Here is a 25,376-nt window from a genome sequence, read left to right on the forward strand (position 1 = left end):
GGGGCAGAGGTGAGCGGGCACGCAGCCGATTGGCTGGGCGCTGCCATTTTACGAGGGCAGGCCAATTAATGCCCGCCCAGAGGTGCTGAGTGCTCCCTGTGCAGGCGTGGGTGGGGTTGCCTGATTTGGGGAGTGCGCTCTGTTGCACAGAAATCTCCGAGGTATCACATATAAATCATTGATTAAAGGTAAAAAAAAATTTAAGGACATGTCCCCTCATGTGAAACTGTCACATGAGCTGGGACACTTACATTAATTTTATTAATTTTTCAAACACTTTAAAAACGTTCATGAAACCTCATCCCGCCTGTGGATGAGGTTTCACGAAAAATGCGAGGGCCGCCTGGGCTCTTCGCCTGCCCACCAACTTTAAGGTTGGATGGGCAGCTCAGCTAATTGCTTTATTGGCTGAGCCGAAGATTCTGCCCTGCGTCTCCCACTCATCCCCATGGCCCTTTTATAGCCCCTATGCCAACTTAGTCCCAATCCATGTCCCCCATCCACCACCCTTTGTCCTTACCCCCCTCCATGTCAACTCAACACCATGGGCAGACCTCCGGACCCATGCTGACGTAAAATAGTTATGTGTCTATTGATGAAGTCACTGTTATAAGCCTAACACACTCATTGATTTTTTTAAAAATTACATGGAATTTCCTTCAACAAACCGCTTATGAAAACATGCTTTAATTCTGTAGCCACTTGGGAGCTGTCAATCAAACTATTCACTTAACAGGCATATCACTGTAATGTTAGTTGTAAAATCAGCCATTGATCACGATAATAGCCTTCAAGTTAAGGTCAACACAGTGAAATAGCCAGCACTGGTTTTTGTTGTTAACTCCACACTTCTTTTAAAATTTAAAGCTCAGCAGTGTTAAATCCCTTGATAATTCCAATGGGCAGAATTTTGTCCTTGATGGGTGGGCGGGCTTCAATGGCTCGGCAGCAGGCGGGCAGCCAATTGCCGCTGAAATGGGCCCTGCCGCCATTTTAAGTGGGCAGGCTAATTAAGGCCTGCCCAGCGGGTCGCCCGTTATGCACTTCCTGTGCGGCGGGACTCCCCAACTGTCAGAGTGTGCTCTTTCAGGTATGTACGCGAAAGAGCGCCCATCTCCCTGAGGCAAAGTGCTGCCTCAGGAAAATCACTGAAAGGCTGGCAAATATAAAAAGTAGAACAATAAAAAAATCCATTAACATGTCCCCCTCATGTGAAAATGTCACACATGATGGAAAATGTTAATGAAATAAACAAAATAAACAAAAACCTACCACTGGATGAGGTTTGTAAAAATAAATAAATAAATCACCTACCCGCCTGCTCATTGGGCCCATGCGCCAAGCCGACATTTGCATGGGCCCTTCAAAATCGTCAACAATTGGCAAGTTAAGGACCTTAACGAGGCCTTTAATGGCGGGCGCCCGTCCCGCTGCATAGTGTGCCTGCCGACTGAAATATCACGATGCCGTGCACTGAGTTTCGGGTGCTTGCGCGACATTTTAAGTGCTGGCGTGTGGGCTCCACCACCTGCACGCCAGCCAGAAGATTCTGCCCAATGAGTTTTGATAGTTCCTTGACAGCTTTGACAATTCTTTGACAGCTTGACAGTTCCAATGAGTTTATGCACTTTTTACTCATAATCATGTTTACTTTTAACAATTCCAAAGAGTGTCTAGCCTCTCCCAAATGCATCCCAGGACCAGATCCAAATGGGTACCTTACCTCTCCCTATCCAAACTAAACACTAAGTTCAGACCTGCTCTAATCTGCACACACACAGTTTCACACTCCCAACCTACCGAAGTCCCACCTCAGTGGAGGGAGTTGATGATTTATATGGCCAGCTGCCTCCATAAAACATGCATGAATAAACCTGAGCCCAACACCAATACTGCCCCTGCGAAAATAGGAATTGCATGTTCAAGGTGAAATTTAGGATTTCTGTTATTTTCGCCATGACAGAGAGCCCCTCCATCGTGGAGAAAATTTGGGCCAAATTGTTCCACCCATCATTTCAAAAACCTCCATGGTTACTTTAAAAAAAAGTCTGATTTTTTTTTGAAATGATTGTAATCCATATATAAAAACATTAAAATGTTACTATAAATTAGCAGTACGATTCCCTGTCTGTATGCATGTTTATCTCCTTGTGTCTTGCCCTGTTATGTCCCAGTCTTTACCGCCCACTTGCCTATCTCTCTTTAGGTAGTTTGTTTGTCTATTTTGCTGTAATACAGATTTTATATGGATGTCTAGTTTATTTTATTGTTTCAAATTCAGAAATTTAAAAACCCGTAACTTACCAAATGGGTGTCTGTGTATGTGTCATTCTGTGCTTGTAACAGTATTATTTTTGCCAAAGATTCAATTTTTCATAGCAAATACTACTTTAAGATTTTAGAGGAGTATAACATTAATCAAGTAGTATGACAATAAAATGGTTAATGTACTACTTTCTGCAAAGGACCCAGCTGAAACCCAGATGGCACTACTTTTTACAAAATTTGTAGTAACTGATGTCTGTATGTTTGATGGCACAGAATTGTATTTGTGCCCTAGCATTAAAATTTTAGATGTTGGATCTCAGATCAGTTTTTAGTAACTATATTAGTTGGGGGGGGGGGGGGAAGGAGAGGAGCAGCTAATGTAAATGGAACGTAGGCTTGCTTTACACTTTATTTTTTTTAAAAATGAGTTGCTTTCTGTCTTGTTGATAGATGACCTGTAATAAAGGGGAGTCCAAACAGACTAACCAGGACACATATGATATTCGGGTAAGTTTGTCTTAATTTGAAATTATCTTCAGAAATTAATAAATCTTTATACCCGTTTTCGAGGGAGGTTCCTTTTCCCCCAAACCTTTATCAAGTTGGACAGATGCTTGTTCAGCTGTCTCTGCCACGTCCCTTCCGCTAGCTTCCTGGGCCATACTTCCTGTAAGGTACCGCCTGCCTTAGCCCTAAACATGCATCCTCTAGTTTGTCTCCCATCATGCCCTCACTGAGCTCACCTTGTTCATAAGACCTATCTCCTGCCCACTCGATCCTATTCCCACCAAATTGCTGACCACCCAACTTCCTTTCTTGACTCCATTTTAGCTAATGTTGTTAATGGTTCTCAAACCTTGGGTATTGTCCTCTTTCCTTCAAAACTGCCATCATCCCACCTCTCCTCAAATAATCAATATTTGACGCCTCCTTCCTTGTAAACTGCTGCCCCGTTTTCAACCTCCCTTTCCTCTCCAAAGTCTTTGAAAATGCTGCTGCCTTCCAAGTCTGTGTCCATCTTTCCTGTGTCTGTCTTTGAATCTCTCCAGTCAGGTTTCCACCCCTGCCACAATCCCATATTGGCTGTTATTGGGAAGAAGGCTGGAGAATTGGGTTGAGAAACTTATCAGCCATGATTGAATGGCAGAGCAGACTCGATGGGCTGATTTGCCTAATTTCTGCTCCTATGTCTTATGGTCTTATGATTATCAAAGTCACATACGATATCCTATGTGATCATGACCACGGTAAACTATTTCTCCCTGTCTACTTGACTGGTCTTCTACCCTTGACATGTTCTCCACTCCATTCTCCTCCAACATCGCTCCTCAATCCTCCACTTGCCTGGTCTCACTCCTATCTATCCAGTTGTCCAGGAATCACTGACAAAGGTTTCACTTTCTGCTCATACAGTTACCTCTGGCATCCCCCAAGGATCTATCCTTGGCCCTTCCTACTTCTCTTCTGCATGCTGTCTTCGGCGACATTATTCAAAAACACGACAGATTCCACTATATACTGATGACACCCAACTCTGCCTCAACGTCACCTCACTTGACTGCTCTACTGGCTCTGAATTGTCAGACTGCTTATCTGATACTAGATGAGCATAAATGTCTTCATAATTAAATATTAGGAAGACATAAGTTACTGCCTTTGGTTTTCAACACAGACTTCATTCCCTAGCCACTGACTCCATCTCTCTCTCTGGCAACTATCTGAGGCTGAACCAGATTGTTCTCAACCTTGGTGTTATATTTGACACCAAGAGCATCCTACCACATATCCATGCCATCACTAAGACCACCTACTTACATCTCCGTTTCATTGCCTGACTGCTCCTGCCTCAGCTCAGCTGCTGCTGAAACCCTCATCCATGCCTTTTATTACCTCTAGAGTTGATTATTTCAATGCACTCCTGGTCAGATTCCTTTCGCTCATCCTTTAACTTGTATCAAGTTCTGTTCACACCTCACCCCTTTACTCACTGACCTACACTGGCCCCTGGTTGAGCTATGCTTGAATTTTAAAACTCTCATCCTTTAAAATGACCTCTCCCCACCTTATCTCTAACCACTTGCAGCCCCACGAAACTCAGATATTTGAGCTCCTCCAATTCTGATCTCTTGTGCATTCCCAATTTTAATCGATTCTCCATTGGCGGCCATGCCTTTAGCTGCCAAGGATCCAAGCTCTGGAATTCCCTCCCTTAAACCTTTCTGCTGCTCTCTCTTTTCATCTTTTTAAGACACTCCTTTGCACCTACCTTTTTGATCAAGCTTTTGGTCACCTGCCGTAATATCCCCTTATGTGACTTGGTGTCACATTTTGTTTGATAATGCTCCAGTGAAGTGCCTTGGAACGTTTTATTACGTTAGAGGTGCTGTATAAGTGCAAATTGTTGTTACAACCAATGATATCCAATTATAGTTTGTATGCTTATAAAGTATTGAAATTAGGATGACCATTTCATCTGTCTGATTGTAAGGGATTTATGTGCAATAAGTTATACAGCCTCAGTTCCTAGTGGACATTGGTATACAGCATAAAATTACACCTAATTTGCATTAAATTGACCATTTCTCTGACTGTTGTCAGAAAGTAAAACTGATGAAGTGGCAGGTGGCCTGGAGGTCCAAGTTGAGGCATCTGTTGAGACAGAGCAGAGGGAGCGTAACATGCTTGATGTGGAGACTGAATACTTGAAATAAATGTTTCATTCCTTAGCATTAATGTGCCTCATGTTGATGAGCACATAATCCAGGATCAAAAAGAAAAAAAACTCCAAATATTTTTGCTGCATTTCTTTACAGACTATACACAATGACTATTTATAACTGCTACATTTGACTAAAATTTCTAGCAGTCATGAACCTTCAATATTGATCTGCCATCTCTTACGTAAGGACTAGGAGCAGGAGTAGGCAATTCAGCCCCTCGAGCCTGCCCTGCCATTTAATTTGATCATGGCTGATCTCGTTTCGGCCTCAACTCCAATTTCCCACCCTCTCCCCATAACCTTTCAACCCATTACTAATTAAAAATCTGTCTATCTCCTTAAATTTGCTCAGCATCCCGACATCCACTGCACTCTGAGGTAGCGAATTCCACAGATTCACGACCCTTTGAAAAAAGTAATTGCTCCTCATCTCTGATTTAAACCTACCACCCCTTAGCCTAAAACTATGGCCTCTCGTTCCAGAATGCCCCACAAGGGAAAACATCTGCTCCACGTCTATTTTAGCTATACCCTTTAGCATCTTATATACCACAATTAGATCTCCTCTCATCCTTCTAAACTCTAGCGAGTATAGGCCTAAACTGCTCAATCTCTCCTCATAAGACAAGCCCTGCATCTCGAATCAATCTAGTGAACCTCTTCTGAACCGCCTTCAACGCAACTCCATTCTTCCTCAATTAAGAGGACCAAAACTGCGCAGTACTCCAGGTGTCATCTCACCAATGCCTTGTACAGTTGCAACAACACTTTCCTATTTTTATACTCTATTCCTTTAGCAATAAATGCCAAAATTCCATTTGCCTTCCTTATTACCTGCTGTACCTGCATACTAGCTTTCAGTGATTCATGCACGAGGACACCCAGATCCCTCTGCACTGAAGCATTCTGAAGTTTTTCTCCTTTTAAATAATACTTAGCCTTTTTATTCTTCCGACCAAAGTGGATAACCTCACATTTATCCACGTTAAACTCCATCTGCCAAATTTTGGCCCATTCATCTAACCTGTCCATATCCATTTGTAAATTTCTTATATCTTCATTGCAACTTACTTTCCCACTATTTTGCAAATTTAGCTATAGTACCTTCTATCCCTGAATCCAAGTCATTAATATAGATTGTAAATAGTTGGGGCCCAAGGACCGAACCCTGTGGCACCCCACTAATTACAGCTTGCCACCCAGAAAAAGACCCACTTATCCCGACACTCTGCTTTTACAGTATGAAGCAATTAATATTTCTGAAAATGAAAAAACCCTTTAATTTTAAGTCATGCATTTCACAATCTCAGGATGTCCCAAAGAACTTCATAGCCAAAAAATTATTTTTGAAGTATAGTCATTGTCAGGTATGCAAACATGGCAGCCAATTTGTGCACATCAGGGATCCACAAACAACAATGGCATGGAGACCAGTTAATCCATTTTGGTAATACTAAAGGCTAAGTGCTGACCACATTGTGGATGAGATAAAAACATCATTTTATGACAGCTATATCAGAAATTGTAGGTATTTCAACTGGGTTGTGAAAGGAAAGAGGCAGTGTTAATATTGATGTGGTAACACAACGGAATAGGCTAAGGTTTTGTCACAGTAACACTATCTCCTGAGGTCATCAGTAATTCTAAATACAGGAACTATGCTTAGCTCTTTTTATTTCTCCTGACAATAGCAACATAGTCTGCAGGCTTACACATTTAGCTGTATGTTGTTAAATATAGAATCTTAGAATGGTTACAGCACAGAATCATGTTGGCACAATTAAGATGGTTCGGTTTTATTACCTGATATACATTCAAGATGGTTGGTGATAGAAAGTAGCTGTCTTACTCCATGGTCTTTTCAGTTTTATGACTCTATTCCTTGTACATCTGTTGCTGAATTTGCTTCCAGTTGCTTATATTAGAAATTTTGAAACCTGTAAACCAAAATATTCTACTGTAATTGCTTTTGTATCTGATTTAAAGAAAATCTTAAAAATGTTGTGTTAATAAGGTTGAAACTACCACTGCTATTTGTTTATTCCACATTTCCAGTTAGAGCAGCATTTATGCCAACCTACAGAAGTCAGAGAAAAGCTGACAAACAGTTTCTAAACAGCTAATCTGGCATGCTAAAAAGCTGACAGCCCACAAAGCAATGTATAACTGAGAAGTATCCCTGAATAAAGGTTTGTGACCAGGGTCACTGTTTCAAGTTCATTGAATAAATTAAATTACAGCACTTTATTGGATTTCAGGATTTTTATTAGTGCTTTGCGACAATTAAGTTTGCTTTTCTTTTCTGCAAAAAACAAAACCCTATGGCCTTGTGCACGATATACGAAAGGAAGTGGTTACAATGGGAGTGCAGTGAGACATGAAATTGTGACCTTTTAGAACACAGTGTATAGCTATATCTATCAGGTGAACTGTTTGGGAATGTAAACATAAAGTATGAATAAGTTTGTTTTTGCTGTGATGTATTTAAGTCTTTTTTGAAAAAAAGAACATATCTGGCAGAAGACGTTTTCCTGTGGCAGTCTGGAGTCCGATTTCCTCCAGAAATTTTGATTTTGACACTTCTGCATTTTGAAGCGTATTGTGATTAAGCATTTGAAGCCAATAATTTATCCTGTAATAGTTAGGTTAAATGTTAGATTAAAATTAGCTGTTACAATTTGCAATTAATTCTTGGTAGTTGCACCATCAGAAAATAATGCTCAAGCTCATCCAAATGACTGAAACTGTTAAAAACTGAACAGGGCAGATTTCTGTCTTATGTTGGAAAAGTAAAGCCATTGCCTTTGGCCTTGCCTCTAAATCTATTCGCGAGCCTCCAGTTCCAAAGCACCCTCTCGGGCCGATGTCTATGGCTGAACCAGAGTATTCAGGATCTCGGCATCCTACTTGACTCTGACCTGAGGTTCTGACCCTACGGGCAGAAATTTGTGCCTAGTGGGCAGGCATGCACCCAAACAGCTCAAGCATAAAATGATGCACGATGATGCCAGGTGAATGTCCCAATGTCATCGTGCGATATTTTGGTTGGCAGTACCCGCACTGACGATTAACAGGCCTATTAAGGCCATCAGAGTAATAATTGACTGAAATTTTTTGCTGCCCATCCAACCTTTACAGTTGGGCAGGTGAAAAGGCCAAGCGGCCTTTGGATATTTTGGAAACCTCATCCACAGGGCGGGATGAGGTTTCCAACGGCAATTAAAGATTAAAAATTTCAAAATATTATTTATAACATGTCCCTGCTCACGTGACCGAGTCACACGAGGGAACCTGTTTTTAACAGTGATAAATTTTTTATTTTTGTGTTTGTAAATCTTCATGATGCTTTCATTGCACGCACTCGTGCGCATGTGTGAACTTCCATGCTCACCGCCCTCCCGCCCCCCCCCCCAACACGGCAGTGCTGCAGCATGAGTTTCATACAAGCTGGCCAATTAGCGGCCAGACAGTGTGAAATTGATGCCAGTGCCCATTTGCGGGCAGCGGTTGACTTCGCGACTGCTCCTGGGCCTGCCTGCTGCGCCTGCCTGACAAGATAAAAATCCTAACCCATATCTACTCTCATCACCAAGACCATCATTTCCACCTCCTTAATATCGCCCGACTCTGTCTCAACTTATTTGCTTCTGAAATCCTCATCCAAATTCAACTATCCCACTGCTCCCCTAGCCAGCCTCCCATTTTCAACCCTCAATAAACTTCAATTCATCTAAAACTCTGCTACTCATATATCCTAGCTCGCACTAACTCCCATTCACCCATCATCCCTGTGCTCACTGGTCCAAATAGACTTTCAGTTGCTGAGTGCCTCAGTTTTAAAATTCTCATCCTCTTGTTCAAATCTCTCCCTTCCGAATCTCTGTAAGCTTCCCAGGCCTCCAATCCTCTGAAAAGTCTTACTTGCTCCAACACTGACCTCTTACCCTTCTCTCACTTCCTTCGCCCGTCATTTGCCGCTGTGCATTCAACAGTCTCAGCTCTAAGCTCTGGAATTCCCTCCCTAAATATCCCCACCTCTGTCTCCTTTAAGTCCCTCTTTAAAACCTTTCTTTTTAGCCATGTTTATTGGTTACCTACCATAATGTCTCCTCCTTCAGTTTGGTGTCAACTTTTATCAGATTACACTTTTTTATGAAGCAAAAATAATCATATAAATACAAGTTTCTGCGATTGTAAAGTCAGGTTAATACAAAATAACACTGGCCCTTGCAATTGTTGGGGCAAAATTCACTAGCCTCCAAAAACAGGTATGGGGATTGCGAAGTGGGATTGACCCATGCCGATTTCTTCAAATACAGACAGCCTGCAAAGTTTGTCCTGCCTGCTCATTTACATGATTTCTGTATGCAGCCCAGTGCTAAATGTGCTGTTGTATGGTTGCACGCCTCAGCTAGGGGCCAGATTCATGCTAGGCTACCACCACTTAAAGCTTGCCTGCATCACTTCAAGCCAGCCTGTACTTCTTAAAGGACACACTTCCCTATTTTTTTCAGGACAATGTGCCATACATTGGAAGCATAATGTCAGTCATCTCCCTTATGCAGTGCTGGCAGCAAGCTGGGAGATGTTGCCTGTTCCAGCAAGGAAAGATCCCAACTTGCCCTGCTGGAATTGTGCACATATGCCACAGATGGCATTTGGAACCAAAATGGCACCTGTAGCACTGAAGCCACAAAGCCAAAATTTGTGGCTAACATTTTAAAGAAATTTAATGAAGTTGTGCAAACTTTGAGGGTTAGGTGCTATAAATTTTGAGTACATTTGTTTGAGGTTCATCCATTATTTTGTATGCATATCAGTAACAACTTGTTGCCGCATATTGTTGGCATTTGTTCTGATCTTCATGACTGTGCAGGAATTAAACCACTATCTGCCATCACATTGCATGGCATGACCCAGTGAATAAGTTAATGAGGCAAGAAACTGAAATTCATTGCCAGCAAGTTTAGAATGCAAAGGACTTAGGTAAATAAGGCCATAGAGTCAGTAATTCTAACATGCAGAATTATGGCTAATACTTGCATTAATATTTAATATATTGTTCCTTTCTGACTGGCAATAGCCACTTGTCCATTTACACTGAAATTTGCAAAACACCTAAGATTAGCATAATTGGTCTCTGCCTGGCAATTCTATGTTACCCTATCTCTGGGTTCTAACCATACCCTGATGACATTTGTAGCCTGCCTTCATGCAAGCAATTGGCAACTATGCATTTGCTGTATTGAATGAATATTGTCCAAACAACTCACTTCTCCAAATAGTACCATAGGATCTTTTACATCTCCTGAGAAGCAGATGGGGTCTTATATTACCATTTGGTCTGAATGATGGGCATACTCTTGTCAGTGTCAGCATAGAATAAGGACTTGAGTCCTGGAGTGGGCTTAAACTCAAGGACTTCTGACTCAGCTAAAGTACCACTACTGAGCGAAGTCTGTGATAACAGACATAACCATTATATGATATGTGCACATTATCATAACTCGTATTGTTATGACGTGGCAGACAATGTGTGCCACGCAGACCAAACCCACAAGGAAAACTTGGCCACGTCATCACAATGGTTTTGCAATTGTATTTATTATAAGATGTGTGCACTGAATTCAGAAGTAATGAGTCCACTAAGACCTTTAGAGATTTAAAAAATTAAATTAAAATATTTATTAACAAAATAAAATATTTCAAGCACATGCACAAGATTATAATTACTTAATACTATAACAACTCCTAAAATCCCTAATTAACCTGACTCCCAATTACACACCCCCTTTTAAGGCAATGGTCCAAAATAGATTTTAGATTTAAAAAAAACCAGCAAGTTAACACAGTACCCACTTGATAGTGGAATTCCAAATAGCTTTCTCCAACTTTAGTTACTGGACACAACAGATTTGTGCACAAATGGCTGGAGGCTTCTCCAAGGCTGTTCCTGTTAGATCTTACATGGCCCCCAACATAGCCTTTCATTCTGCTTTATATATGTTTCTCTCTTTAATATGTAAATTCCATTGTTCCATATATCTTTGGAAATGTACTTTCCCATAATATATGCCAATATTGTCAGTTATCTTTGAAAAAAATAAACACACTGCTTAGCCTTGCTTATCTGGCTAATTGTAAACATACTAACATCCCTTTGAAATCCAAACAATCCCTTCACTTATCTAAAAATGCAAATTCCCTTCACAACTTACATGCTGAGACAGCATCCATGTTTATTCATTAGCATTTCAAGTACATTTCTACACCTAGCTTATTTTGATAAATACAAGCTTGCAATCTACCTGATTCCAAATGTAATTAAATCACAGACAAAACCACATACACCGCAAACCTACTTTACAATATTATGAAAATTATCATACTTTAGTAACAGTATGAATATCTAAATTTCCAGTTTTTCTTCCCATTTCTGCTGTCACTGACTGCTGCAGTGATATAAGTCAAATGGGTATTTTTCATGCACGAGTTATTCAACTACAGAGGACAATGCAGCAAAGTACAAACCTGCTCTCATCCAGTATCCACATATATGAACTTTCAGCAATGGTGATGAGGATTGACTTCTTTAAAATTTAATTCCCCACTCCCCCAAACCCAGCAACCCACCCTAGCTGAAATCAGTTTAGTCAACCTAGACTAGGGTTTGATCCTGGAACTTTGCAGGTTGTACATTTTGCTGCTACAAGTTATAGTTACTTTACTCACTGACCCATCAAGGCTAAATAATTTTAAACTAAAATACAGAAAATAATAAAACTATTTAGGAAGGGCATCTACTTTGGCCTGTATCTTCCGAGGAGCAGCAATCACCGTTGGATTGTCACTCAGCTCTTGCTTTGCTGCGTCACGCTGGAGTTCCGCGTTTCTGAACAGGTCTTCTGATCTCGGCTTCTTCAGAAATGCAGAGTGTACCTTCAATCCAATTGCTTCCTTGTAGCACTAGATTTTCAGGGGAAGGCAAGCCATGCCCCATTTTTACGGCACCAGCTGCCATGTTCTGGTAGGTGTTCACTAACACACTGAAAATCTGTTTGTGTGGGTGAATAGGAGAATGAATGGGTGAATGTGTAGGTGTATAAGTGGGTAGGATGGGGGAAGTAAGTGGATAGGGTGGTAGGTGGGAAGGGTGGCAGCTGGGCGAGCTGAGTTAGGTGTGTAGATAGGTCGGGAGAAGTCGATTTGGGGGAGGCCATCAAGTCGGGGGTTAGTCGGGTCAGGCTGGAGTTCAGGGCAGCTAAAGAGTTTGGTTCATGGGGCGGGGGGCACAGGGAAGGAGTTGAATGGTGGGGGCCAGTCAGGTTGGGTTAGCTGGGGATCTCAGGGTGGGGCTTGGAGTTGGGGAGTGGTTGGATCAGAGGGAAGTCACCAAGGCTCTGTATAATTTGTAATAAGACATCTTTACCCCTAAAATCACATCCTCATGTAATAATGGCCAACAGACTATTTGCCACCTTAGTTGCTGTACCTACATGTTAGCTTTCAGTGACTCATGAACAAGGACACCAAAGTCCTTTTGAAGTTCAACACTTTAGAATAACTCTGTTTCTGTTTAATTTACAAGGCTGTCACTTTTTCAATTCAATTTCCCAGCCTCTCATCATTTAAGAAGTACTCTGTATTTCTATTCAATTTACAAGGCTGGCAGTTTTTCCAGGATTATGACCAAAGTACCTGAGGACAGAAAATGAGCAAAGATTAGTGAAATGACTTGTCACAAAAACATTTCTAGTTCCAAGACTTAGATTGGAATTTTCCCTGCCTGCTAGCATTAGATGTGCTTGGCAGCATGAGTGGACAATATGGTGAGAAGACCAAAATTGGGTTTCAGGATGTTGTGAAACCAGTTTGCGATGTCCACTCAGCCCCTCGATGGTGGGCCACGTTTGCCGCCATTGAATGTCAAAAACCTCATTGTAATACATCTGCATATCATTATAAGGCTGGCCCACTGGACTTATCACTCCCATGCTGGATCATCCACCCATGTCGGCATGATTGCACGCTGACACTTTTCACAACTGCACATAAGTGACATGCACCTGGCGGGCTGCACTTCGCTCTAGACTTATATGTTTGTTTGCCTAATATGTTTGTTTGCCTAATTTGCTTCAGGCAGAACTCGCAGTCATCAGCACCAGGCTTCACAGACAGCACTGTATCATTTTTAGGGGGGCTCATGGGCAGGTCTCTACCTACCAGACCAGCCATAAAGGCTTTCAACAGCTGCAGGGCAAGGGCATGTTTGGGGAAGGGGGGAGAAGTGGCCTCAGGCAAGGGAAGAGACTGCAGGGTGAGGGCTGTACTGAGGAAGGGGGGTATCCCAGGGTTTGTGTGGGGGCACAAGTTGATGTGTGCAAGTTGCCTCAAGATGGTGTTGGAGGAGGCAGTCTCCACAGCAGATGAGACCAGATGGAGATGTGAGGGTATGTGTGAAAGAATGAGTGGTGATGTCCCTTGAGCTGGCAGTGAGTGTGATGCCAGTGAATGTGTGATGGCCTTGAGTGTGAGAGTTTAGAGTGATAAGATGGTTGCCTTACTCTAGCAGCACGGATGAAATCATGTATCTTCTATCTGCATTGGATGGCCAACCTCTTCTGTGCAACATTGGCACTCATCACCACTGCCACCACCTCCCAAGACAGTGGTAATGTAGCTGCCCCTCCTGCGGCCAGAGCAGGGGTAGAGGACATCACAGGCCTCCAAGGCATCCAAAAGGCGCTCAAGGGATGTCCCACTAAACCGGGGGGCTGCAGTCTTCTTGCCTTTCAGGGCCATGTCTTATTTGCAGCAGTCTTGGGCTGGAAGCACTGAAGTGTGCACGTGGCTGTACTTTAAATGTGGCGCCCAGTGTGATGAAGTTCACACCAGTTCCCTTGGTGTGGTAGACGAACTGGAGCCTGCCCACCATCGAAACAGCAGGTTTCCCAGGAATGTATAATTAATGCAGTGGGTTCAGGACAATACGGTGTGAGAAGCTGCCGTTTTACCTGCCCACTACTGCACTTCATGCAAATCTGGAACAATTCCACCCTTCGGGAAAAATCAGTCTGAAAGAAACTTGGACTGAACAAAATGATTGTGAATGAATCTAAATGTTCAGAGATGTAAGCATATTTATGAAATCCTGGATGGATAATTTGAGGATTACTAACACTATTCAAATCCTTTCCACTTGTTTGCTAGTTACTATGGCTACAAGTTTGACCTGATAAATTAAGCATTACTAAGATCAAAATACTTCACACCACAGGCTGGATTTTTATCATTGAGCTGGGAATTTTCCCAACCTCGAAATTCCTTTTGCATTGTGGAGGTGCCCACCCATCATATTTTCATGGCATGGAGGCGGGTTTTTTTCCAGAGATGGACCCTCACACTCTGAAGGCTGCAGATGCAGGCCAATCACCTTAGCTAGCCCAAAATAAGGCGAGCCTCTGACGCCAACTTCCACAGGATGAAGGCATCGTGACATCTGTCTGAAAATCAAGCGCACAGATGCAGGAGTCTCTTTTTGTGGTTGCACACCATCTGTACATTAATAGAATGGAACCCTTCTGAATTATATATCTCTCAGGCCTGTTGGTGAGGGCCCTGATGGCCATGTGTGCAGTCGATTACTCCTTGCACCTAGGGGGACGTCAGCTATTGCGATGAAGCCTGTTGCCTTCTGCACCTGGGAGTCCGTATCCGTGAGGCCGGTGCTGAATTCCGTCACTCACACAAACAGGGCATCTGTAACTGGCTATGCAACAGTGGACTGCCACTGGTAAAATGCCTCAAGTCAGCAACAGAACCCTGGAATGAACCAGCTTCAAAAAGACTTAGGGTTACCGTAACCCTTTACTACTACCAGCAAGGCCTGTCAGCTGTTGGTTCGAGGTGCCAGTTCTTCCTGCATGATTCCATAGATGCCTGTGACCATCCATCCAGATATTCTCTGCCTTCTCCTACACTGGCATTCTAACATATCCAGATAGCTGTGCTTAACGCAATTTTATAATTGGAGCCCTCCTTCAGGGAGATACGGCTTCTATGACAGCCTGGTAGGAATGCCTGGTGCCCATTTTGCTGCCAGGTATCTTTGCAGCTCCTGAGGTGACTCAGCACTATTCCCACCCTCTTCATCCCCCACCTCCTGACTGTAACACCAGCACTTTGAAACAAAATGTCCAGATGACTTAAATAAACTATTAACAGTTTGGATAACTTTGTATAAAGTTTCACCAATATCATTCTGCCCTCCAACAGCATTCACAACATTTTAATAAGGATGTGTTTCTGAAGTCCTTCACTACAGCAATGAGAACAATGAAAATGGGGTCTGAAATCTTTTACTACTACAAGTAATGGCTCCTCCAACCTCCAAACTCATGTGCAAGTTTTCCGATGTAGATGAAAATATGTATAACTGAAGATGGGAGCAGTATTTCCGCATCTGCATCCCGTCTGCATTTTCTTCTTCAACCTGCCCCCAGCCCGATACAGTGGCAGGTATGAAAATCCAGGCCCATGGCTATTCCATAATATTGAAGCATTATGCACAAGAGCTAGCAAGATCTTTCGTACCGGTGCCACTATCTTAAATTAAAGAACTTATTTTAAAAAACAGAATTCAAAATACGTTGACATTTGTCAAACAGGTGGGAGGGTCCATTTCATAATCAAGCACCACAGGGAGTTATGGTCTTGATGAGCTAAGCAGTTCATTTTGTAAAAGAATACCAGTTCCTAAAGTGTACCCTATCTAAACAAACAAAAAAAATCACATCTGTTGTACAGAGTTGAAATTCGATCAGGCATGGAAAGGCTGCCACATTATGTGTGTGGTGGTGTTGAGTGAAGAGGACTATGTTTTTGGTGTGCATTGGGAGAAGTAAAAAGAAAACAGATGTTTCAACTAACTCAAATAGTGTACAACTCTAGGGAAGTTCTTCGAAGAAAAATGTAATCATTATGTTAATGGTTTTTGCCTTAGTAATATTGCATAAACAGCTTGGTAGAAATGTTGGGCTGAATTTTCAGACCCTGGTGACATCGGGAACGGAGGCCAATCAGCATGCAGCTTTCACACCCTGTTCTCGATGTCAGCCATTTTGGCTGACATGGGTTTTGAGGCCCAGGAAGGCCCCTTGCCTGCATGAGATGGGCAGGAAATTAATTTTGTTAAGGAATCTTGTTGAGCAAGAATTGAAGAAGCGAACTAGGATTTTCCGGTTGACCTCCAGTTTCCCAATGATGGGGGGGGCTGTTGCGGGGGAAGCAGATTAATTGCCTGAAGACAAGCACCCAGTGGCAGGCTAGGGTGCCAGCACTCCAGGGAAGCCTAGAGGCCCTCCTTTTCTGCCTGGTTGAGAGTACAGTCAAAGTACGCCACGCACACATCCATCCATGCATATACACATGCACCCATGCATGCATGTTGCCTGGCCCTCCAGCTTCAAGAGCTTGCCCCACTGCCCCTAATTGGACCAGGAACCTGTGTCCATGACATTTAAAGGCTCACCCATGTTCAATATCTCGACTTTTATCAGTTTCCCACTGGAAGTGGCTTTGGGACTCAAAAGTTGTCCTGATTCCTGTTTCCCACCTTCATGGGGAAAATTCAGCCCATTCGTGTTTAACTTGATCTGTGGAGAGTTTAATCTTCCATTGGTTATCAATGTACCTCTTGTGTGATCACATTGTAGTTAATAGAACTTAGTCTGAATAGGTATCTCTTTTTGTTTGAAGCAGGATGTGTACTTGAAGCTTATTTGCAGCAGGGAATAAATTAGATTGATAAACATTCACTAATTCTGCCAGGATGATGGGGAAAGTGGGTGTTTTTAGGGCAGATTGATTGATATATATATATATATATATATATATATATACACATACACTTGAGACAACTGCTTTTGTGATGTCTTACTATCAGTCTGTAAGTAACAACTGCAGTGAACAATTTGTATGAGATGTTAAGCAACATCTGGTCTCAGTTCCTTATTGCAGAGAGATTTGTTCCAACATTTTGTTGACTGGATCAGAAGTCCAGGATGCACTCCATTTTCTACTGCATTGTAGTCTAAAGTCCATCATACTCTATTTTTTATGTACTGTTTTGCACTTAGTCTGATTTCTATAAGAAACATTTTGATAACGCAGAAGGATTATAATTGTTAGACTCAACTTTAAGCTCACAGTTGGTTCAAACATCAATTGCTTACATTTTAATTTTGTTTCTGTAGAATATGTTGACATTGAAAATTTACCACAGCAGCACAAAAACTTTTCAAATGTAAAATATGCATATTTTACTCATTGATGAAGTCCCTGCCCTAAGCAGCCTCTATAGAGAATAGTAGGTTTGAGTGGAAGAATCTGCAAAAGATCTACACTAACTTTCTTTAGACAACTATCATCAAAAGCTGTTAAGTCATGGATTATGTTAAAAAGCACATCGTTCCCAGAAATTATTTGAAAGAGGTCTGAATTACTATGGGCTGACTTCCGCCCCACCCCCCAGTTGGGGGGTGCTGTGCAGGGGGTGGGCAGGAGCAAGCACGAACCCGATCGGCACCCCCGATCAGGTGCGTGCTGCCATTTTATGTGGGTGGGCCAATTAAGGCCTGTCCAGCATGACGTGCACCTGGAAGTGCTGTGCACTCCCTGTGAGGGCAGGGGGTGGTCCCTGAGTCGAGCCTACACGCGCGAAAGAGCACAGAGGAAATTAGTTTAAGTTCTGAAAAACATAATAAATTGGGAAAAAAAAAATTTTTAAGGACCTGTCCCCTCATGTGAAACTGGGACATTTCCATTAACTTTTGCTATTTTTTTAAAAATTTAATTAATAAACCCTTCATGAAACCTCACCCCAGCAGTGAAAGAGGTTTCATGAAAAATGTGAAGGCCACCTGGGCTCTTCGCCTGCCCGCCAACCTTAAGGTTGGATGGGCAGCTTTCTAAATGACTTTAATTACTTTCTTAATGGCCTTAATAGGTCTTTGACAGTTTGGCAGGTGTGCAGCCGAGTTGGCTGCGCGCCCACCGAACTGACAATCTAAATGGTGTGTGGTGACATCGGGGGACACGCCCGACGTCACCGCGTGTCATGTTACGCATCGGGGAGCAGGCCTTGCCCCCTGCCACAGCTCGCCATCATGAAAGTTCTGCCCTGTGGCTAGTTTCGACTGGCAGTTAGAAAACTGGGTCACTTGCAATCCTTCTGCACCAAAGCTGGCTGAGATGTTAAAATATGACTAAGATTTCTCTACATCAGGCCCAACGTGCTAACAGTGTTTTTGTTGTATTTTTCAACAAGGCCATACTCAGACCTTGGCAACAGATGTTGGAATTCAGCGTTCAGCCACATCTCTGGATTACATCCAGACTATATGCTGTTACTGTGAGATTTGTGTCATATCTGTGTTAGGGCTAGGGTAAAACCTGGAATATTTAAATCAAGAATTTATCAGTTCAAGTGCTTCAGGGTAGCAGTGTTATGTGGAACAGTTCAGGTCCTATTTACATCAATGGCTTGTGCCACCCTGGGGAGTGAATAATGTTTGCACAGAATCTCATTTAGTCTGCTTCAATAAACCACAGTGGAAAAACACTGCATGTGAGTAGACTATGTGAAAAGAAGTAGGCGCAGATAAATGGATCAAAGCGGAACACTGGCTGTCGATGGAAACTAAATTATTGGAAAAGAATTGATGTTTTGTTAAGTGTATAATCCTGCAGCAGCTGTCAATAATACTAAAATTCCCAGTTTTAACCTTTATCAATTGTTTAATGTAATGCCAGTACATACAAAAAAAGAGTCAGTTAGCAAGCAATTTGGGTTAGGCTTTCAGAGGGTGGCATCGTGCCATTGCATTGCTTTATGCATTCCCTGCTGTAACGTGGTATTTTTAGTGCTCTTTCACGAGATAACGCTGTTGTAGGAAATTATAATAATGAGAATGGCACATTGATATGCTATTTGTGGCTCTTCCACTGCCTGCAGTATTGCTTAATGATGTTCAGTGAAGCTGAATCTTGCCGACAATGGAAAACAGAAGCGCAAATTTAAATTACCACTCTGAATTTTAGGTTAGGTGAAATGTGATCAATATATTATTATTCTCATTTAATTTTTTAAAAATTGGCGCAGATTTTTTGTGCTCCTAACTTGGGCACATTGAAGCATCCAGGTACAGAGCATCGAGGAAAAATCAGATGAGTAGGATCACACACTTATAGGGACGCCAGTTTCCCAGCCATTTATTTAAATGAGCAGAAAATTGGGCTGATTCCATATGGGGTGTGCGGTCCTCACAGTCTAATTTTAACCTTTTGCGGCTGCGTCCAGATTTTTCAGTACCTTCAGAAACAGGAACTGGAAAATCTGGCCTATTGAATTTTAAAGGTTGTTTGAATTTTCTAACCCCTATGTACATGCTCACTTGTTTGAAATGGGTGACTGGTGATTTCCATACTGTTCGCGTGAGATCATCCAATTTTAAAAGCAAAATTGATTTTTTTTTTGCCTCTTGGACCTGCCACATCGATCCTTCTGCATTATTACTTTCATAATAATTATTTCAGCTGTTTGCTTCCGAACTTTTGCAATACAAGGCTCCCTTTGAACAAACCCCCAGCCTCAGCATTGTTGCTGCCACATGCTGTCAACCTCAGCTCCAACCACAATATTCAGTGTTTGTATTCCGTTCCTCCTGCTAAAAGGCTATCATGGATGTAGGAAAGGAAGAGGTAAGTAAGAAAAATGCTAGCACCTCTAATTGCATTTGGCCCAGGAGCTACACATTCAGACACTAGCACACCAGCTGGTCATCTTGGCATCACAAGAAACATGGTCACAGCTATGGGGCAGGCGTGCGGGCAAGCACCCGACCCACTCGCATGTAAAATAGTGTGATATTTCAGTTAGCGAACGGGTGAATCTGCCAGGCGGATATTACATTTCTGATGAAACCTCATCCAAGGGCGGGATGAGGTTTCCGTTATTAAATGAAAACAAATAAAAATGTATGGACACAATTTTCATCATGAATATGTTTGGGTGGCTGATTCTGATGCGTGGACAATTTTTCCCAGTTTTTAAAATCTTTATGTCTCGGTTTTAAATTCTTCAGCTCCCTGAGGCAGCTTTCCGCCTTCAGGGAGCCTTTGTTCCATGCCCCCCCCCCCCCCGGCTTACTTCAGCGCCTGCCCTCCTCCCGCCCCCACCCTGGCAGTGCTGAGCTTTTCAGCACGTTTCACGCTAGCTGGCTGTTAATTGGCCAGCCGGCGTGAAATCCCGATCGGGGCCGATCATGGGCGACAGTCTGTTCCGCGTCACTCCTGGGCCCGCTGATCACGCCCACACACCAACCTAAAAATCCTGCCTGTGCTGTCAGCTGGAACTTGATTGGCAGGTGAAATCTCATGCATGGATAGCTGTTTCTGTGAAAGTTATTAAAAGATAGAACTTCTATTACACTGGATCCTTCTAGTGATTAGTAGCTACATTAGCCAGACTTCGGTCCACTCATGCGTCGAGCAAGCAACAGAAATGTTTTTGTTTGCCCATGGAAAGGAGGTCATGGTATTACAGGATGCTTGACTTTTTACCAAGTGCCTGCCTTCCCCATAGTACAGAGATTTCACTGCTACATGTAGTCATCAAAGCCACACCCTCTCTGGCCTCCATCCACTAATTTGATAGGTGAAGCATTACAGGTTGGCAAACACTGGTGTGATAATTTTGATCAGACTTCTAAAAATGGACAAAACAAATGCATTCAGCATTAAAAATGACAGAGTTGCACCTCAATTGCTAGTCTAGTAAAGATGTGAAAGAATAATTACTGATCATGAAAGAAGTTTGAGAAGCCATAGGCACTTTCTGGCAAAACATGCAGCAATTCGATAAGACAAAGCATGACTTTTTCCTTGGAACCCACACTTCACAGATGTGATAACTGAACCAACATGAGAGACAGGGTGAATGACTTATAGGCAATGTTGATATGGCAGCATGGTGGATGCTCAATCCATGCATAAGTCAAAGCATTACTTTCATTTTGAACGGGCATACTTCAAAAAAACCACAACTTGAAACTTTGTCAGACCAGTGAATTGATTTCCTATTTTTCCCCACAACTGGTGGACATGGAAACTTCAAGTTACATGGTTCTCCCCCTCTTGTCATGCTGGCTGTACATTGAATTAGGTGGGAGAGTTCCTCTCAGCCATATAAATGGACAACTTCTGTTTCCTGTCCTTTAGCTTATCTAGAGTTTCTTTACTGAAGGGACTGTTCTTCCATTGGCTCCACACAACCGGCTTTATGTCTAGTCAGTCAGGTTCCATACAATAAGGCCAACAACCCTTTAAGGACCGCTGGACACTCATTTTCTTCTCTCATGTTGCCATAGCACTCCCTGCATACTTGGGAAATGTACAGATGCCATTCAAAATGTTTAAATTAAATTACCTTGACTATTGTCAGCTGTGGCTCAATTGGTAGCACACTTGCCTCTAAACCTGTAAGATTCTGTTTTCAAGTCCTACTCCAGGGCTTCAGCACAAAAATCAGGGCTGACGCTACAGTGCATTACCGAGGGAGTGCTACACTGTTGGTGCCGTCTTTCAGCTGAAATATTAAACTGAGGCCCACTTGCCTGCTTGGGTGGATGTAAAAGATCCCATGGCATATTTTTCAAAGAAAGCAGGGGAGTTATCTCCCCATGTCCTGGCCAATATTTATCCCCCAATCAACTTCACAAAAAACAGGTTATCATGTTGCTGTTTGTGGAAGTTTGCTGAGCACAGATTAGCTGCTGTGTGTCCTGCATTACAAAAATGACCACACTTCTAAAAGTACCCCATTGGCTTAAACTGCTTTGAGGTGTCTGGTAGTCATGAAAAGCACGATATAAATGGAAGTCCTTCTTTCTTTACTACACTGAGGTATGCACATCAAGAGCATGGAGCACATCCAAAACCAACGATCGTGGATGCTTTTCCTAAAATGAAGGAATCGGCACTAAGGCCTGCATTATGATCAATACCTTGCTTTAGGTCCAAACTTTCTTATTGAGAAAATAAACATGACCAAAAGCTATGTGTCACATGTCGCCATATCCTTGTTTGTAGGATACGCTTTGTTTCAAACCAGTGCCAAAAGTCACGTTGACCCATTGGAAAATTATTTGAAGTTCACTGTGCAATTCTGTGTCCTTGTGCATGTGCATTTTGTTACATTTTAGCAGTAGGCATTTTAACCCTAATTTTTTTAATATTTTCTTGAAAGTCAATGTATCATTTGTATTTGTGATTGGCTTAAATTCAGATAGCTGGAGCTGCATTAGACATACTGATGCCATAGTTCCATAAAATTTAATGGTGTATATAAAGCTTACATTGAATAAATGGCACACGTTGCGATTATTTCAATGTAGTTCTGGTTAATAATATTTATGAACTTGAATGGTGGGAAATAGAAATGCTTTTGCATTGATGTAACAGTGTCATTACAGATACAGATGACTCTTAGTTTGTATGAAAAGCATTTTCTTTTTACTATCTTATTATGTTTAACTGCTCTGCTAAACTAAGGTAGTATATTGGAGAAAACAGTCAAGTACCTACCAAAGAAATTATAATATCCGTAAATGAGCAATATAATGGTAGATTAAACAGAATTTTTGCTGAAATTGCACCAGTTTTACAGCAGCGGAGAGGGTGTAGCTGTAAGGAAATTACCAGCAGTGTTATTTTAAATATAGTTTTGTTAATGAACCACAAATTCCCATATTTTTTACTTGGAATTGTATCTGATATCTACCTAGATATTTATGCATTGAAATTATGTTTTCAGCGATATGTAGGTATCACCCTCTGCCATTTTAATGGAGCATTAACTCATTTACGCTGTCTTATAATTTCATCTTTATATTAATCAGCAAGATTTCATGTTTGTAGGCTATTTAAAAAATATCCTAATATTTTAGTGCATCCATTTGTATACCGTTTCATGCTGGCTGAAACTTGAATATTCTATTAAGGCCATTAAGAAAAAATGAGAATAGCTGAGGTACCTTGATCTTTGTGAGATTCTGTTTATGATAAATTGCCAATTTTAGTAGTCATTACTTATTAGTACTGTCTGATTTCTGTAAGCCTACTTTGTATTCATTTTGCTAATTCTTTTTATGTCTTGAGATTTCACTTACCTTTAATCATTTTATTTGTTGGGGCCCCTGTGAAAAAATGTCGTTATATAACGGTGGCTTTGTTTTCCTTCATTAATTATTACTTAATCATCTGAATTATTGTCAAACATGACCCCACTTTCACAGACCTACGTTGGCAGCCATTTCTTCTGACATATTTACGTGTGTAGCAAGAAGGATTCCAGTCAACAGTAAGGGGAGTTTTTGTCGTTAGTGTTTGATGTTTGAGTCTTCAAATCAAACTATTGAGAAATTCATGTGGATAGAGTTTCTGTGTGGCTGATAAGTTGTGCACACTTCGACGGAATCTTATGCCCTCCCTCATGGTGAGTGGGGATCATTTACACAGGCGGGAGGATGGCGGGTGGGGATCCTACTACCTTCCCGCCTCTGCCCTAACTAAGTCCATGGCAGATATGCCCTTGGACAGCCTTCCCACCCTGCTGCTAATTGAGCCCTTATCCTGCCACCACTGATGTTCACTAGCCGGGGTGGGGGGGACTTGCCATGCAGTGAGCACAACAAGCAAAGCCTGGTGTTTTTGGTTCTGGGCTCCCAGGGGAGGTCCCTTATTTAAAGGCACTAATTGGGGGGCCCATTGAGGGAGACCCCTTGACTCTTGCTGCTGACCCCCGCAATTCCCACCCTGCTAACCCCCTTCCACCATTGCTTACCTGTGCCTGGGTTCTTCCTTGATCCTAGGCTTCGAATGGGTGTTGTACCAACAGCAGCCATGCCTCCCTGGTGGAGTCTGATTGGCAGGCTGCTCTCTCTGGGCAGAATTTCCACCCCTGGGATCTTTGATTCTGGGGGAAGCCCCCGTTGCTGGCATGTCAAGTGCCTGAGTAGCATTTAATTCAGTGGGCCTTCCCAAATAGAGGCGACGTGGAGCTTTCACCGGCTCTGCAGCTGGTGGGAAAGACCCTGGAACCTCCATTAAATCCAGTCCTTTGTCAATCTGGGGAAGTTCTCTAGTAGCCTAAAATTAGGCACAGGTTAGCAAGTGCCAAAGTTTAGGAATCACCAAATTTGCACATGAATATTGTTGGAGTTTAATTTGCTAAAACATGCATTCCACAAGTGTAGAGTACTGAGAAATCTCTTGCAATATTTCTAGTTAGGACCATCCTAAGCGGGAAATATTCCAATGCCACAGCATTTGTCCATTTCTCACTCACTGTCAGTGAGCTAAACCAACTGCTCATTATCAGCAATGTTTTGGAGTTTGAGGACATGCCTGGCTCAGGTATTGGGTTGCCAAGTCTGACACAAACATCAACATGGTCCCAATTACCTATCGCAGTTTACCTTCGTAAGAGTTTAGGTTCCCCCTCAAAGGGTGTACATCGTTCAGAGAACTTGAAATAATGAGTGGCAATGTCCCAGTGATGTGGTAAAACAGGTTGTTCTCGAGATTGGGATTGTAAAAGTGTTCAAGTTACTGAAAGAGGTTATACCCTGCAATTTCAACTCATGTTTTATTCAACTTGCTGAATGTAAAGATTCCCAAATTTAGTTGAATGAACAGTTTAGTTAGATCGACCATCCATTTCAAAATATCTGATACCTACTCTTTTTTAAATTCATTCACGGGATGTGGGCTTCGCTGGCTGGGCCAGCATTTATTGCCCATCCCTAGTTGCCCTTAAGAAGGTGGTGGTGAGCTGCTGCCTTGAACCACTGCAGTCCATGTGGTGTAGGTACACCCACAATGCTGTTAGGAAGGGAGTTTAGGATTTTGACCCAACGACAGTGAAGGAACAGTGATATATTTCCAAGTCAGAATGGTGAGTGACTTGGAAGGGAACTTCTAGGTGGTGATGTTCCCATCTATCTGCTGCCCTTGTCCTTTTGGATGATAGCGGTTGTGGGTTTGGAAGGTGCTGTCTAAGGAGCCTTGATGAATTCCCACAGTGCATCTTGTAGATGGTACACACTGCTACTACTGTGTGCAGTTGGTGGAGGGCGTGAATGTTTGTGGATGTGGTGCCAATCAAGTGGGCTGTTTTGTCCTGGTCGGTGTCAAGCTTCTTAAGTGTTGTGGGAGCTGCACTCATCCAGGCAAGTGGAGAGGTTCTTTCACACTCCTGACTTGTGCCTTGTAGATGATGGACAGGCTTTGGGGAGTCAGGAGGTGAATTACTCATCACAGGATTCCTAGC

At 42.3% G+C, this 25,376-nt stretch overlaps 1 protein-coding gene across 3 annotated transcripts in view; it reads left to right on the top strand.

Annotated features, from left to right (window-relative positions):
- Positions 1 to 25,376, top strand: part of chka (choline kinase alpha) — a 79,828-nt gene that overhangs the window by 30,286 nt on the left and 24,166 nt on the right. For 2 of the 3 annotated variants that reach the window (XM_041198012.1, XM_041198014.1), the window contains exon 3: positions 2,719 to 2,775. The exons of the other annotated variant lie outside the window; for it this stretch is intronic. In XM_041198012.1, coding sequence (XP_041053946.1) covers positions 2,719 to 2,775 — 57 coding nt within the window. The remainder of the gene's footprint in view (positions 1 to 2,718; positions 2,776 to 25,376) is intronic. 3 annotated transcript variants of the gene reach the window in all.

Source organism: Carcharodon carcharias, chromosome 10 (genome assembly GCF_017639515.1).
Source record: "Carcharodon carcharias isolate sCarCar2 chromosome 10, sCarCar2.pri, whole genome shotgun sequence".
In the NCBI taxonomy this organism is placed as follows: Eukaryota; Metazoa; Chordata; class Chondrichthyes; order Lamniformes; family Lamnidae; genus Carcharodon; species Carcharodon carcharias.